Source organism: Photinus pyralis, unplaced genomic scaffold (genome assembly GCF_008802855.1).
Source record: "Photinus pyralis isolate 1611_PpyrPB1 unplaced genomic scaffold, Ppyr1.3 Ppyr1.4_LG5, whole genome shotgun sequence".
NCBI lineage: Eukaryota > Metazoa > Arthropoda > Insecta > Coleoptera > Lampyridae > Photinus > Photinus pyralis.
This window is the reverse complement of record NW_022170596.1, coordinates 13,331,425-13,345,523: the sequence shown is the minus strand read 5'-3', so window position 1 is coordinate 13,345,523 and position 14,099 is coordinate 13,331,425. Positions and strand designations below refer to the sequence as shown.

The window sequence follows — 14,099 nt, the reverse complement described above, 5'->3', positions numbered from 1 at the left end:
CAATTAATTGCCTCTAAGTTTCGTGCCGAATGGCGTTCTGTACAAAATATTATTTATCGCACAAAGCGCTACACAAGTGTTTTACACAACGTCGATAAACAGCTTTTAACTAGCCGCTACTGTTTGCAATGCGAACGAAGAAAAGGTTTCTATTTATCACCCCGAGTTTTTATTTAATTTCAATCTCCAATTCGAAGATGTTCCTTTGCGTAAATTTTCCGAAGGAATACCGGTTTCGGTCCGGTTTTCGGTTCGGTCCGGGTCCCTGGGTTTAACCAATGGTTATCTCAAATTGCACACTTTTTATTAAAAACACACGCGTTGTTATCGCCTTTTATTTCTCGCCGTAATTTTGTTTCTGTTCGCTATGAAGCGGTACATGTGTAAATCTTCCTATGCTTACCAAAATATAATATTGTAATGTGATAACATAATATTGTATCTACATTTGTATTAATTATTAATCAGTTCCTAAGCGAGTTCATGATTTTAGACTTTCTGTCCGTCCGGCCGTCTGTATGCATGATACCTCCGTCCACTGGCGTACTTGATAATGACATCTCGTGAATGGTTTCGAATTTTTCAATTCTGTTTTCAGTACATATTACGTTTATCACCACTCAATAAAGAACTGATTAAATTTTCAGTGACCCAGGAGCTCGCTTGCTATATTTGTTACAAGTTTATTAAATATAGCAATATATTGTGCATTTTGTTGCATGTCTGTACATGGCTTTATACGCCAGATGATAGTTTAGTTGCCTATTTATACACACCTGTCCACATTGAAAAGTCGTACTATCAGATATGAACAAAGACGAACTCTGGAAATGGAAAACATGTAAGCTCCTCCAGGTGTAGAGTTGCGCTGGATGATTTAAACAAGTAAACATTTTGTTAACCAAGGGTTTTCCTAATTGGATAAAACACTTCTAAACCACAATCGATGTAAAAAATACCGCATCCTATAGATAATCTACTTTACCCTAAGTGCCGATATTGAGCGGATTTTCACATATAACGATAAGCAGTTCATAATATTATATGACATAAGTTGTGCAGATTTACCAATTAATCTAGAACTCTATTTAATTTCATTTAATTGTGAATTACATCTGAAAAAAGTTAAGTAGATGCTCCAGAGGTACTTGGAGGATGGAGGAGAAAGTTGTACTACAATCCACCTTTAAAAATCTACGCGACAGTTTAATTGCCTAGTTCTAGTACATTACGATTTAACGCTTTTAAATTAAATTAAATTTAAAATTAAATTAATTCATATAAAGTTCATCACTTCATCTAATTTTTTTCTATTTTTTTTCCGTTCTACTTATGGCGCACATATGAATGAACCTGCGTAATCTCAACTGGAAATTTACAATCAGATTCAGTTGCATCAATCACAGTCTATATATAAATTCCTGGCCCACTTTGAAACTTGGCATGTGGAAAAAAACAAAATTTCTTCTACCGTAGTCTAATAACGGAAATAGAAGAAAAGAATCTCAATTTATCGCAATTTGTGAGATAAAAATAATTGAGTCCCCCACGCAAACAGTATGTTAGCATTCACCAGTTAAGGCATTCCGCGCGTATATCAAATCTGGTTTTATTAATCAGTCCACTTGCAAACTTTGCATGGTTAAGATTAGAAAAATTTTGGATAGTTATTCGCGTACGGTGTGGAAAAACAAAAATAGATGGAAACCGAATTCAAGGTTCCCAAAAAGCGAAATTTTCGTGAGAATGTAAACCCCTTTAGCGCCTTATTCTTTCTGTAAGTAAATTTTATTTGCTATCTATTGTGAGGTACCTACTTACATTTACGAAAATGAATTAGGTACCTAATCGTTTCGGTTTAACCGTACCTTTTATAAGGGGAATGAAAGGAAATTCTCTAATTTATGGCGGTCAAGGATTTTACTACAGCATGTTCTAGGCCTAATAAAGAAATCAAAAGTAGGCCGTTTATAATAATCGTTTAATGTTATTATGTGTATTATACAGTCGTTTAAAGTATAATTGACTTGTTAAGGCAAAAAACCTTTTGAATCTACTTACATCCCAATTTTGAAAGCAAGTTTGATAAGTAGCCTAAAGGTCTAATGTTAAACTTTGTGATAGGAAGTAGATCAATTTTGCCCTAGATTTTGCCACACCGTAGGAAGCTATGTCGTTTCTACTATTCCTAACAGGCTTTGCAAGTTGTATTGTTCAATTCGTTTGGAAACCAGTTTATGTTAACAAAAAACAAATTCCCACGTGTGACCGTTGAGTGAAAAATTCAATGTTGTGACGTAAATGAAAAGATTTGCATAGAAGACTTTTTTAAAACAAGGCGAGCTATTCCAATGCTCCAGTTTGTTCCCACATCTATCCATATGCATGGATTTATTTCCTAGCCTTATTTACATTTTCGATTTGCGTCACCTCAAGGTCTAGGATGAGCGCAGTTCGTTCCAATTACCTACGTACTGGAAAAGTGGATTATTTGAGAGAAAATTCGTTCAAAGCAACAAACTGAGAATCCGAAGTGTTAATATAATCATAATATTTTGATGTACTCACTTATGAATCGACGTAGTTTCGCAATCAAAAAACAAATTAATTGATAAATGAACTCGGATATATTTTTAATTTGTTATGCAAGGTTGCTCTAACTTTTATTTATTTATATTAAGTACAACAACTTTCTATACCGTGGGAAGAATCAACCCACACACGTGGAAAAGCTCCCTTGATGTCTTAAGTCTTACCGTTAGTTCACCACTTCTGCATTTGCTTTTTTTAGTTTACTGTACCCATTTTAGTCCACTATTTATCAATAGTCCAGTCAAATAAGGATGTGTAGCATGAGTGAGCAGAGATAGGTGCTTCAGATAATGGTTCAGAGTAGTAAACCTACTGAAACTCCCGACCTCTATGTAGCGAGCTGAGAGAAGGGGGTGGGGGGAAAGGTACAAGTTTTTAGTTTTTCACTTGTATATTGAAAAATGTTCTTCATATGGGAAAATGTTTCGATATTAACTAAAAGACCAAATTTTTTTCCAAAAAAGTGTTTACCTCGCGTTTGTCATCGAACATCCTTTTATATCGCGTAAATCTAAACCGTTCATCAGAGATAGAAACGCCATTTAAAGAAGTTGTGGAGAATTGAATTCCCTTGATGAATATAAATGTATTACATAAGCTAGTCAAGGAATAATATGCACTTCAACATGTAGAAATATGCGCATATATATGCACAAAAATAGTGATAATTATGCACCAAATATGCATCATGTTCTTTTAAAATGCACAATTTTTCCACAAATTTTGTATTTAAAACAACAGGTTGCAACAACTTCATAGTATAATTTTCAAAAAAAAAATGCACAAAATATAACTAAAAACTAATTAATTTCAACTTACACTACCCTTTGATAACAACGAGAAGGAAAATGCTACTAAGTAGGTACTGCTTTGTAAAACTCCAAAGAAAAACTAATAATTACGGCAGCGACTACAAATGCAGACGTAAAAACTGCAATCGTCGGAATTTATGACTCATTAAGATGCACAAAACCCGTGGCGTCGACTTATGAACAGGAAAGCGCAAAAGTTTCTTGCTTTGCAATTTTATAATAGGCCAGAGACAAAAATTCTACACGGGGATCAAAATGCTTGAATAATATGCTCTTGATAATATTTTATGCACAAGGGCACTGAAATATGCAAAATATGCAAATATTAATTGGGTTATTTGAACTCTATTCAAGTTGATCAGTCCAGATCCAAAAGCACACACATGGCATATTATTAATTTAAAACATGCATTTGCATAAAATCACTGCCTTGTACATAAGTATGCTTATTAATCTCCAACAAAATTTATGATCTGAAATTTTCAGAAAAATCTATTTTTGTCCAACTCCACATCTTTTGTGTCATATATGATGATGTATTAAGTTCCCAGCAAACAGCATTACTTACGGCGAGACATCCGCCCTCGCATCCGCCTTAGTCTAAAAAGCCGCGTTTATCTTCTAACCAAGGTACTTAAAGCTACCTGCACTCATCCGTTGCATAACGATGTTCCCGACTATTCTCAAACCACGGCTTCAACGCCCGTATTGATAAACACCTGCCTTCGTTATCTCCCTCATGGAGTTGTTAGTATAATAAAGCCAATTAAATTCTCCAATAAAACCTTTATAATACATCTGGCCAAATAAAAACTTTATTCCCGACTTAAATAATTTCTAGATTTGCAATAAACACAATAAACAAAAACTAACATTAAGGTGACAATTTAGCAAATATTCCAATTCTGTGTCTTTTTGAACGAAATTCGCCCCACGTCTTATCACTTAAATGAATTGAAATATTCGACATTCAGGATGTCCTCACTGTTATTTCCAATGCGTAAACTGTAAATTACGTTGGGAACACGTAAAATTTTCACTACAGTGTGGCTCGCTATCATCTTCGGCATTATTTAACCTCGACACTCCCATGTAGTTTACACAACAACATATTTCTTTAGAAACAAACTAAATAATGAATATGCTTATTAGTCAAGGCTAAATAGCTCTAAAATAATTTATTTTCAAAAAAATTAGTTACCGCCGGGCGAAACCGGGTTTTTTCAGGCAGGTGCAATGAAAATTGTAAGGAAAGGGGCATAAACTGGGGGAACAGTTTTAAGATATACCGTTTTTGACAGTAGGTAAATAGCTTTTTTTGCAACTAATAAAAAGTTTTTGAAATCTGTCTTCTCTCTCCTCTTTAATGTTGCTAAAATATTTTCTTTTGTTTCCCAGTGCCCAACTGCCTTAATTAAAACATCTTTATTATTTCTTTTTTCCGCATTTTTACCGCAATAAAAGCAATTCGAAGTAAAATCGAATTCTTTTGCTTCCTGAACAATTTTTTTTGTTCAGTAACTCCTGCCTGTTTTACAGCTGATGGGATTAAGCTGGGCCTGTTGATCGTTAATTTACAGGAATTATGAATCAAATCCACATAAAGTTTATTCCAGGTTTTACATCTCAAATCATTAGCTTTGGACGGTAAAACTAACGTTCTTATTGCAAATTTTCCAAGTTTATCAACAGGCCCAACGCAATTGCATCAGCTATAAAACATGCAGGAAGAATAGTCGCAGTGAACAAAAACAAATTGTTCAGGAATCAGGAAGCAAGACAATCCGATTTTATTTCGAATTGCTTTTATTGCAGTAAAAATGCAGAAAACAGAAATAATAAAGATGTTTTAACTAAAACAGTTGAGCATAAGATAACAAAAGAGAATATTTAAGCAAACATGAAAGCATTAGCATCCAACATGTTGATTTATGATGTCAATAACCGCGTATATCTTAAAACTGTTTGTCCCATAGAATTAAGTGGTTGGTAATTCTATGGTTTTTCCAGTGTTTGGTGATTTTCTCGAATTTTTGCTACAAGAATAATATTTTGTTATCTTTGTTTATTAAAATATTAGTCTTCCCGAAAATTTTGCTACCCCACGCACCTCTGTACGATGGAAAAAAATAGATTTTTCATCCCCTTGAAAAAGAGGTGTTTTTTTTCAGAAATCGTTTGTAAAAAAATATTATATAGCCTGGACTTTATTAATTAACTCAGAAATTCATGTCGGCCATGCGTTCATTGGACAAATACACGTCTAGTGCGACAAAGACACTCAATTTGCAACTTGTTACATAAAAGAATTAAATAGGCCATGCCGAAAATGAAACTGCGACCATAAAATTCCACGTATATTTTTGCCGGAATCTATAGGGAAGTAGGGATTTTTGTGAAATCAAATTATGGGTCGTTAGTGTGTCAAATGACACAATTGACAATTGCCATTAAAAATATATGTAATCAAAAACTTCGACATAAAATCGAGGAAGTAAAAGTAGCAAATAAGTTTAATTCGTGCCGCATATTCGTAAATAGCAGACGCGGTATCCATTCGGAAAACTCCCAAGCATTTCTGTACAAACGTAGAAACTATCAACTCCGCCGAATTAGGTTACGTATTTGTTCGAAAAAATGTAAAAAAAAAACTTTTCATGCAAAGAATCGAACCCGAGCTCTCCGGTTGCAAACCGAGAATTCTTGCCGTTAGCTAGACATTAGACGACGCCCACATTAACGGCGCACTCAACCAATTTACGGACATACACGTATTCTGTTTTTACCTCTCAAAAACGTGTCTCGGACACGTGTGGCGCCATTCGTATCGTAGCGTACATTGTGTCACAGTATGCGTTTACCCATTAATTACGACTCCCCACTGCGACAACTCCCCATAGGCCAGGAAACATAGGGTTTGTAGGCGAAATAATTATCGCAAAGCTGGAAATGGTTTTAATCTTTTTATTTTCATGTAAACAGAGTGTTTTAAAGTTTGCACCAATTTTCTACTTGTGCTGACGGAGGGGTGGCTCAAAGACCGCAAAATTTGTGGACTTTTTTCAGTTTTTCATGAATAACTCGTAAATGATACTTTTTTACGAAAAGTTTATTCTTCCACAAATTGAAGAAGCTAAAATTCTGGGTCGAATGAATACCCAAACTTGAAATTGCGTCAAATCTTTATGAATATATGAGCAATCAAAGAACGACGAGATCTTCTAATTCGTTATTATACTCGTATAGTCAGGTAGCATAATTTCGTCATCGCTTAAGTATGAGAGTCGTCATCAATTTCTTCTGGTGTATTCGTGCAGGACACTCCTCTGCAATTATAGCATATTGAGGAACATTTCATTCCTTGTTTTCTGCAACCACAAGCATTTCGGCACCCCTTCAAACATTTGCAGGCACTGTTATTAAGTAATTCCTGCTGGGCTAGTTCGGCTCTTGATGGCACTGGGAGTAGCCCATGCTTTGTAAGCTTCCAACCCCATTCAAGTGGGTTCGTGAAATGATTATTCCACATATTAATTTGAAGGAAGGCCCTCAGTACGTGCAGTTTAGCAGCTTCCTCAGTTGGAGGAAGAGTGGCTAAGTTGAAAGTATTCTGTACTAAGAACTTGATAAACAGTTTACAACCTGTCTTATTCAAAGAGGGAGATTGAAGGAGCGATCCCGAATACAATGCTCTAATTATTTTTACGCCGCCAGCACCGAGTCGCGTCGCGGTTGTTGAATATTTCAACAATTCTTTGTACCTCCGCATCTTTTTCGAGAAGCTTTACAAGCTTCATCTTCCCCTGTCTGAAAATATATTTTCTTTAACTTTTCTTGACATTTTGAAGTGTGTAGGGGAATTAAGGAATTAGAAAAATGGTTGTTTCTTGAACATGCATATCGTACATACCATTTTACTCAATTTTTAATATGTGCTCATTCGACGTACAATTCCATGTACTTTATTTTACGAAAGAATAAAATTTTCCTATAAATGCATCGTTTAAAAGTTATTAGCGAAAAACTGGAAAAAGTTGAAAAATTTCTAGATTTTTGCAACACCGCTCGTACAGCACAAGCAGAAAATTGGTGCAAACTTAAAAAAACTCTTTTTTCATCCAAATAAAGAGATTAAAACCATTTCCAGCTTTCCGAGAATTATTTCGCCTACGCCCCCTTTTTTGGTCTATGTTTCTTGGCCTACCACTGCGACAACTCGCCACTACGCCAACTCGCCAATGTTACAACTCGCTGATAACGTCATAATGACACGATTTCGGCTCAAATTTAATACAAAACTCGTCAGTAAAATGACGGAAATTAAAGTACTCGGTCCCTAGGGGGCCTCGTACTTTAAAATTTTCTCGCTAGTAATATGTCATTTTCTGGACTTTTATGTAAATAACTATTATTTGGTAGGTCTCTCAATTATGAGAATTATAGTTCACTTTGAATGAACGCAAAAGAGTAAGACGACCTATTCCTATGCAAGGAGCATAGCATGACAGGAAAGATAATTCCTTAAAAGTCTCATTCTTTTCTGATTTCTAATATTATTTACATTTCAGACACATGTTCCCAGTATTCCAACGGAATTGCAAAAAAGGCCTCAAAGAAACCGACCTGTGCGACGTACTGGACGAACAAAAAGCAATATTGTTGGGAGACAAACTAGAAAGCATTTGGAAAAAGGAGTTCAGTTCGGATAAGAAACTACACAAGTCACTATTTCGTATGTTCGGCTTTGAATTTGTAATATATGGAGTCTTGCAATTTGTCAATGAATTGACATTAGTGTAGGTATGGATCACAAGATTCATATAGTAACGATGGCTTTTAGGGCATTGCTACCGCTTGCAGTAGGAGAGTTCATTTCGTACTTTGAAGAAAAACCTACCGAAGGCAGTGAGGCAAACGCTTACACTTACGCGGCGCTAATTGTTTTCTGCATTTTGCTGAACGCCTTTGTAAATCATTCCACTGCAATGGGCTTGATGCACATATCAATGAAGATGGCCATCGCTTGCAGTTCATTCATATACCGCAAGTCGTTAACTTTAACTCATACACGTCTAGTACAAGTTACTTCCGGTCACATTCTCAATTTACTTTCAACGGATGTCAGTCATTTAGAATATGGACTGCTAGTTGTCCACTATATTTGGATTTCGCCAATTCAGGTAGTCGTAGGAATTTACTTGCTGTACCGCGTTATAGGCGTCGCGGCGTTCCTCGGAATAAGCCTTCACTTACTATACATTCCATTACAGAGTAACATTGTAAATGATAGAGTTGTTAATTTGTATAAAACTAATCTACTCTTGCAGTTTATTTCGGTAAGAAAAAGTCCGAGTATCGTTTGAGGGCGGCGAAACGGACAGATGAACGCGTTAACATCATGAATGAAATTCTGAATGGAATTAATGTAATTAAGATGTATGTGTGGGAGGGACCCTTCGCTAAACGAATTTCGCAAGCACGAAGGTGACTAACCTATCAATTGTGTCCGCATTACAAGTCATTAGGCCAAATTAATAATGTCTTGTGGTGTGGTCAACCATAGTAGGTAAGTAATCAATTCCTTTTGTAGGTCTGAGGTGAAGATCTTTCGCGCTTCGTATCACTTAGACGCAATCACACACGCCTTGGAAATAATTATGCCCGGATTTTCTATATATTTAAGTGTAATTGCATTTATTTATCTAGGAAATACTATAAAGGCGTCGACCGTTTACTCCGTAATCGCCATTTTTGACGCGTTACGACCCACATTAACCCTAATGTTTTCAGAGGGCATATCAGATCTTGCCAAAGTTCTCGTTACTATTAGTAGGATACAAACCTTTCTTAATTACGAGGGGACAAATAGTGCATTTACTGTCAATAGAGACACTACGGCGAGTAAGCCTGAAATAATTCTGCAAGATGTTAGTGCTAGCTGGCAATTGCATAGCTTCAACGATTTAGTGTTGGAACGCATAGATCTGAAGATTGATCATCCTCAGCTGGTAGTAATAATTGGTTCGGTTGGAAGTGGAAAAAGTAGTATATTCAGCATTTTACTCAACGAACTCCCGTTGGTCAGTGGATATGGTCAAATTAACGGAATAATATCGTACGCATCTCAAACGCCGTGGCTATTCGCTGCAAGCATTCGCCAAAACATTCTGTTCGGAAGTTCGTACGATGAAGAACGTTACAAGAAAGTAATAAAGATCTGCGCGCTCGACTCAGACTTTAACTCATTCCCTTGTGGTGACCGAACTGTAATTGGCGAACGAGGCACCACGTTAAGCGGAGGGCAAAATGCTAGAATCAATTTGGCGCGCTGCATTTACAAGGTTGCGGACATATACTTACTGGACGATCCCTTATCAGCCGTGGACGTTAATGTTGGTAGAAAGATTTTTCGGGATTGCATAAAAGAATTCCTTCGAGATAAGATATGCGTTCTAACAACCCACCAGGTTCAATACCTAAAAGATGCCGATGAGATAATGATTTTAGACGGCGGAAAGCTAGTGGGGAAGGGACGGTATGATGACTTGAACGGACTGAATTTTGATCAGTTCCTCCCAAAGTTACACGAAGACCAAAGGCATTCCGCGGCTCTGAGCGATTTCGAAGATTATTTCGAAACCAAAGAGTACTCGGGAAATCTTCACACTTTCAAAGAGACTATGCAAAAGGGTAGCATCAAGGCTAGTGTCTATCTTGGTTATTTTAGATATGGAGGAAACATATGCGTTATTGCATTACTGGTACTTTGCTTTGTCGGGTCACAAATTAGCGAAAGTGGTTACTATTTCTTTATATCATTTTGGTAACACTTCCACCGTCGCATAACAATGAATACACCTTTGCTTTAGGGTGGATGTGGAATACAACTCTACTAACGGAAGTGCCAACGTTACCATTTATCAAAACGGAATGAAACGCTTGGAGTTAATTTACATGTACACAGCGATCATCTTCACCATAGTGGCTTTGGCAGTAACCCAAGCAATCTTCTTTTACGCATTTTTTATGAGAGCATCAGTTAATCTTCACAACTCCATCTTTGAAAAAATTATAAGGGCAACCATGTCCTTTTTTAATGCAAACCCAACAGGCGTAATTTTGAATAGATTTTCTGATGATCTAGGAGAGGTCGATGAATATATACCAAATATTTTAGCAGACACCATACAGGTAAGTAATAATCGCTCCTGTGTTTGATCAATCTCACGCCGCTCTTTACAGATATCCCTTCAACTAGTTGGTGTAATTGTGGTCACAACAATCATAAATTACTGGTTCTTTTTACCATCAGTCGGGCTTCTCTTATTCTTTCTCCTGTTAAGAAGTGTATATATGAAGACCAGCCGAAGCGTAAAGCGCATTGAAGGAATAAGTAATACTTTCACGGTTTTTCAGTCAATAACGCCTATTTCCAGCCCGAAGTCCTATTTTATGTCACATGTCTACAACACTGCGGGGAATAACGACGATCCGAGCGTTTGGCGTCGAAAGCGTGCTGCGACAAGAGTTCCACACCTTCCAAGATTACCACACATCTGCTTGGTACTTATATATCTCATCCAATAAGGCGTTTACCTTCTGGCTGGACTTGATATGCGGAATCATCGCGTCCTTAATCATTCTCAGCTTATTTCTAAACAACAAGGGTAATCATTCTATCGCAAATTAAAAGGAACTGTACATGTGTGCCTCCAGATTATCGTGGAGGCGATGTTGGTCTGGTTATTAACGAATTCTTAAGTTTAATGGGCGTCTTGCAATGGGGCATGAATCAGTGGAGCGAGTTGGAGAACCACATGACCTCAGTGGAACGGATTCTCGAGTATAAAAAGGTCGAAACTGAGCCTAAGCGAAGAGTCCTCAAAGGTATAAGCGAAAAATGGCCCGATCGGGGGAGCATCACTTTCCAAAATGTATCAATGAAGTATAACAGCTTCGATGGGCCTATTATTAAAAATCTGAACGTGACGATTAAATCCAAAGAAAAAATCGGAGTAGTCGGGCGCACTGGTGCCGGTAAATCATCGACGATTGCGGCATTATTTCAGTTGTACCCTATCGAAGGTTCCATTTTAATTGACGATGTTGATATAACACAAGTGCCCTTAGAGAGGCTACGTAGTAAAGTTGCCATTATTCCACAGGAGCCTTTCCTGTTTTCTGGCAGTATAAGGTACAATTTAGATCCGTTTGAGGAGTACAACGATGATGTTTTGTGGGGCGCTTTAGAGAACGTTCAGTTGAAAGAGGATGCAATAAACTCTGCTTTTGGGTTGTATTATGATGTCATGGAATCGGGTGCCAATTTGAGCGTAGGTCAAAGGCAATTGCTCTGTTTGGCTCGAGCGATAATACGCCATAATAAGATTCTCATCCTTGACGAAGCCACTGCAAATGTAGATCCGCGAACGGATCACTTAATTCAAGAGATAATCAGGGAGAAGTTTGCAGATTGTACGGTGATTACGATAGCGCATAGATTGCAAACGATTATGGATTCGGATAAAGTAATCGTTATAGATTCTGGCGCGATTATCGAGTTTGACTATCCACACCTTTTGTTACAAAATAGCGGCAGTAAATTTTATGGTATGGTGCATGCTACAGGAAAGTCAACTGCTGAAAACCTCCACCGATTAGCAAAAGAAGTAAGTTGGTCCAAATAAAATTACTACACTAATATCAAATTTCAGAGTTATTGTAGGCGCATCCGATCATCAAGTCAGTACTTAAAAGTCAAGCCCTAAACCAACTTTAAGGATATGCGGGACATCTTTTTTACTAACAGGGTTATGTAAAATTTTGTTGGCCAGCCCTACCCTAAGTGTAGGCTTTGAATATAAACTAATTTTATTCAAAGGTGTAGGTATATCGGAAAAAGATATAATGCATAAACTTGTACGGCAAACAATTGTTGTATAATGTTAGCGATTGTTAATGAAGAAAGCAATAAAAACAACATTTGTATTTTCAACTTCGTATCGCAATTTTTTTTGTTAAAAAAACCGATGCAACTGAACGCCGAACGATCCTCGAGATCTTCACGCATCCATCATTTTTACAACACACCTTAAGGGGTTGATTCTGTCCCACCAACGTAGCTTGTAAAATAAATTGTTTGAATCGGCATTAATTTTACTTTTCCTCGAGGTACATTATACCATACGTACAAAATTACATTTCAATACCTTAACAAATAAAAACATTGGATTGCGCAAATACAAAAGTCGGAATCCGCATATTTTTTTGAATCTGCATAGTTGCTTGAGGAATATTTACTGATACAGAAAACCCGGCATTCATAGGTTCTTTGCAACAAAGAATTATACAAGATACCCTTTTTTGGAGGTTCGGGCAATTCTTGGGCTGTAAATTTTTAGCCCGTTAGTCTACGTAGCACCTACGTTTCGTATACCCTTAAGAACATGTGTACCAATTTTCAAAGCGATCAGACGTTTCTAAACAGAGTTATCGTGCGCACGGACAGACAGACGGACAACAGTACAAAATTATAAACGATCTCGAAGATCGTTAATAAGTGGGCACTGATATAGGTACCCAAAAATTCACCTTTCCTCCATAAAATCGAAAATACGCGACGTATTTCGACGAACTTTAAGATTAAAGGTTCTTTACGATCATTTGCCGCATCAATCGACCCAACATTCAATTTAAAATTATTGAAGGGTTAGCAACCCTGCTTAGCGGGGGAGGGATGTAATTTCTAAGTAAAAGATGTCCCCCTTCTAACCAGAATCGCCCTGTTTTTGCGTTTTTTGTTGTTATTTAGTCTGTTTCGTTTTCATTGTGCAACCCTGTATTAATTTCATTAACTCTTTAGCTACCGACCCATTATGGATACTGTAACAGGTTGGCGTTTTAGACTTTAAAATTTTGGTTAAATTTACAAATTGTTGGTATAGGAAATACCGCTTCATTATGAAAGAGAACAGAACTTGTACTGGAGAAATATAAGAGTCGAAATGTTACAGCGTTGCCGGCTCTAACAACCGTCGCGACAGAGCATGCGAGGGGTAATCTCCGCCACAACTTGTGTATAGAAAAACTGCGTGGACACATTGTTTGCGTTGGGTTCGTTTCGCATTTGGATTCGGCGAGATAGTTAAGTAAAAATCTGGTGGGAGAGATTGATTCTTACTGAAATCTTCGAAGAAAATCTATGCTGGTGGAGAGCTACTTTTTTCGATCGCATATTGATTTTTAGCCGAACCGTCGCGTCGGTCGCAAATTTACATGTTGTGTAAAAGAGACTCCTTTGAATTTTTGTATTGTACAAGAATAGGAGTCGGCTATTTTTGGGAATTTTGCATAAGGAATTTGAATTTGAAGTCGATATTATATTCATAACTAGGTCGACTTGCACTGATTTATCCCGTAAACAAATTTGTTGTTCTTTGCCAATCTTATGTGTGGGTTTTGAATTTTCGCATCCAAGAGGTGTGTAATAGTACATTGATCTACAAGGGTTAGTTTTCTAGTGAGTGTAAATGTTTGAATTCACGAGTGAGCGCAGTGGATCAAATTTGCACGAGCATAGAAATTCACTTTTCTTACGTGGAGATCATGCTATTTTTTCGTGTAAGTAGTTGACAAAAATAACTCTAATTATTGAAACGTTTTGTTTTGATGTCGAAGAATAATTTACTATAATAT

The 14,099-nt window shown here is 36.9% G+C and overlaps 1 protein-coding gene across 2 annotated transcripts; it reads left to right on the top strand.

Annotated features, from left to right (window-relative positions):
* The first annotated feature begins 1,581 nt into the window (after window positions 1-1,581).
* On the top strand, window positions 1,582-12,480 carry LOC116171241 (probable multidrug resistance-associated protein lethal(2)03659). Of its 2 annotated transcripts, XM_031487952.1 has the most exons (10): window positions 1,582-1,777; window positions 7,973-8,200; window positions 8,245-8,675; window positions 8,732-8,888; window positions 8,995-10,227; window positions 10,274-10,595; window positions 10,647-10,797; window positions 10,841-11,071; window positions 11,121-12,073; window positions 12,119-12,480. In XM_031487952.1, the coding sequence occupies exons 1-10, from the start codon at window positions 1,701-1,703 to the stop codon at window positions 12,170-12,172; spliced, it is 3,837 nt and encodes a 1,278-aa protein (XP_031343812.1). In that variant the 5' UTR covers window positions 1,582-1,700; the 3' UTR covers window positions 12,173-12,480. The 2 variants fall into 2 exon arrangements, with proteins under 2 accessions (XP_031343812.1, XP_031343813.1); XM_031487953.1 differs by lacking the exon at window positions 1,582-1,777 and having other exon boundaries at window positions 8,063-8,198; window positions 12,119-12,479.
* Window positions 12,481-14,099: the final 1,619 nt, after the last annotated feature.

What these genes read in the sequence shown, in the direction of transcription:
- LOC116171241 (XM_031487952.1), top strand. Translation starts at nt 1,701, where the DNA reads ATGGAAACCGAATTCAAGGTTCCCAAAAAGCGAAATTTTCGTGAGAAT. An exon ending in TTTAGCGCCTTATTCTTTCT is followed by an intron (nt 1,778 to 7,972) that starts GTAAGTAAATTT and finishes TTTACATTTCAG; the next exon opens with ACACATGTTCCCAGTATTCC. An exon ending in GTCAATGAATTGACATTAGT is followed by an intron (nt 8,201 to 8,244) that starts GTAGGTATGGAT and finishes GATGGCTTTTAG; the next exon opens with GGCATTGCTACCGCTTGCAG.